We start from the raw sequence: 2,854 nt of genomic DNA, 5'->3' as shown, positions 1-2,854 counted from the left end.
ATTGATCGGAGGGCTGACCTGTGGGGTGTTGACCTGGGTCGTGAGAAAGTTGGATGGATGCGCATGCATATTGTACTTCATGGAATTGGGTGAACGTACGTGTGTATGGTGCTCGAATGATTGTGATATGTACATGAGATGTTATTGCATTAATGTGAATTGACTAATATGCAGAGTTGGCACTTGGTTTATGGCGAGGTAAGTATGTTTGTGTGGTTTCAATTGTGTTGGCTGTTAGATCGTATGTTAGACTCATCTAGGTACGCATTAGCCTAGATGGGGTTTATGTTGTCTGTTTATTGAGATTTATTCTCATTGCTGTAGTGCAAACCTTTTCAGATCCCCGTCCTTGAGGATGCCGCCAGCTAGGCGTTTTGGGGTCCCCATGCATACGGTGAATGAGGAGACTGAGTATCCGGTTGGCCCAAACCAGACTTACATTAGGTATCTTACTATAGTCTGGGTAGATGAGGGTTTAGAGGACTTACAACGCCATACTTATTTGGCCTGGTTTCATCGTGTCGGGTTGAAGATTACTGGGCTAATCCGTGGTTTTGAGGGGCTACAGCATGGTACTGAGGATGCGGTGAATTGGGATCCCTGGGACAAGTATACTCCCGATGGCGAAGTGACGGACCCCGACGATCCGCCGGAGAACCCTGATCCAGAACCTGAGCCTGTACCAGAACCCGAGCTTGAGCCCGAGGAGGAGCCTATGGAGTCCGAGCACGAGGATGAGCCGATCGAGATCAACTCTGATACGAGGTCCGAGTCTTCAAGGTCTGATCCTGATTGGGCACTGTAGGGGCGTTTGGGTGCCGAGCTTAAAAGCCTTTTTGGTAGAGCCCTTTTTGTGCAGCTAGCTAGCCTACCTTACCCTACCATCTGTTCATTTTTTATGATGAAGGTGGATGCTAACCCTAGAAGCCTATTGTATGAATTTTATGGTCTCAAGCTAATGATATGAGTTTATTGTTTTGTACAAGTACTACCCTGTTGTCATTATTTATTGTCTGGGTTGTTTGATTTCCGCTTCCGCTTGCGTTTGTCTTCGAGTGTTTCGTTCGGGTCGGCGATGCATCCTGGGACGTCGCGTTCAATACGATCGTCGAAGGGGTGTCGCGAGCCCATTGGGGTTCAGAGCGTGACATCCCCGTTGATTTGGTATCAGAGCAAGGTCGGCTTGATCCAAGTTGGTCGAAGCCTGGAGCGATAAGGAGCGACGACTTCGGGGTAGCCAGTTAGGGAGACTCATGTGCCATGCGTACCCCAGACTGTGTGATTGTGATTGCTGAGTGATTTTATGCAATAATATGTGAGGTGCAGGTGCGTCAGGACTTGAGGTAAATGCACGAACCATGTTGGCTGAGATTGAGTGCTGTATGTGATTGGCTGCCTGCTTAGTGAATTATTGTTGTGATTCACTGTCTAGGGCTTTAGACTGGTATAGTTGGCCTAGGTCTCTAATTCCTGAGTTGAATTATAGCAAGTAGGCGGGTGTGAGATCCTGTGAGAATGAGCAGTCGAGGTCGTGTGGCCCCATAAGCTAGAGTTGCAGAGGATCCCCGGGTGGATGGAATTCTGAGGGTACTACAAGAAATCGGGATTTTAATGGGTAGACAGACTGAAGAATGAAATACTACTGTCGCTGCTGCTACTGAGGCCGCTGTTGCTGCCGCCAACGGAGCCAATGGGAATAATGGAAACAATGGGAACCACGAGAATGGCGGGCACCCCGCTCAAGGCCAAGTATAGGCAAACAGACCAATGTCTAAGCTGGTAGAACAGTTTCTGAAGTTGAAGCCCCCGAGGTTTGATGGGAGAGGTGACACTAAGGCTGTACCTCGATGGTTGAAGAACTAGAGAAAGCCTTCAAAGTGCTGTTATGCACTGAAGAGGAAAAAGTAACCCTGGCAGTCTACCAGCTTCAAGAAAATGCAAGCAATTGGTGGAGAGCCACCAGAGGTCAAGTGTTCCCCGCAGGTACTGCCCCGACTTGGACTGTTTTTATCGAGACCTTCAATGGCAAGTATTTCTCGAAAAGTGCCCAAGAGCAGAAGTTGGCTGAATTCATGAAACTTCGCCAGGGTCAGAGGTCGGTAGACCAATATGAGGTCAAGTTCGCAAGGCTGTCTAAATTTTCCCCAAGAATGGTAAAGGACCCAGTGGACAAAGCCAGGAGGTTCCGAAATGGACTGAAGCCGGACCTCCGCAGTCAGATGATCTCACTAAACTTGAGAGGATATCATGAGATATATGACCGAGCTCAGGCAATCAAGCATGATTTAATGGATCGGGCTACCGCTTTTGGATCGCGGCAGGCCCCGGCTTGGGACAATCGTCGTTTTGGGAAGAGACCTATGACGGGAAATAATCATTTTGTTCCCCTTGTTCAAAGAAATATCGGGAAGCCTAATCGCTTTCAGAACGCCCCGTGTAGGTTATGTGGAGGGAGACACGGGAATGGACCTTGCCCAAATAGGGGCGGAGCGTGTTTTATTTGTGGCGGAATGGGCCATCAGTTCAGGAAATGCCCCAATAACAGACAGGCTGGGTCGCCTGCGCTGCTGCCACCGCCGCCCCGGAATGGAAATCAGTTCGGAGCTATCTAGCTGGCCAATCAGAATAGACCGCCAGCCCAAGGACGAGTATATGCAATGGCGAGAAGGGAAGTTGAGGACGCGCCTGGCGTAGTCACAAGTACGGTCTCTCTCTGTGATCACGGATCATGCTGCATATGCTTTATTTGATCTGGAGGCGTCGTATTCGTTTATATCTGAGCAGTTTGTTAAATTGTCTGGGATTGAGCCGAAACCGCTTGAAGTTATGCTGTGTGTGACTACTATGTTGAATG

General features: G+C 48.9%; 1 protein-coding gene across 1 annotated transcript; it reads left to right on the top strand.

Annotated features, from left to right (window-relative positions):
- The first annotated feature begins 1,847 nt into the window (after positions 1 to 1,847).
- LOC130137901 (uncharacterized) lies at positions 1,848 to 2,612 on the top strand. The gene has a single exon (XM_056310421.1). The coding sequence runs from the start codon at positions 1,848 to 1,850 to the stop codon at positions 2,610 to 2,612; it is 765 nt and encodes a 254-aa protein (XP_056166396.1).
- The last annotated feature ends 242 nt before the right edge of the window (positions 2,613 to 2,854 follow it).

Source organism: Syzygium oleosum, unplaced genomic scaffold, assembly GCF_021117445.2.
Source record: "Syzygium oleosum isolate NSW1041296 unplaced genomic scaffold, Sole_v2.1 Sole_v2.04, whole genome shotgun sequence".
NCBI lineage: Eukaryota > Viridiplantae > Streptophyta > Magnoliopsida > Myrtales > Myrtaceae > Syzygium > Syzygium oleosum.
This window is presented reverse-complemented; position numbering and strand designations above follow the sequence as displayed.

Coding starts and splice junctions, on each gene's coding strand:
- LOC130137901 (XM_056310421.1), top strand. CDS start 1,848: ATGGTTGAAGAACTAGAGAAAGCCTTCAAAGTGCTGTTATGCACTGAA.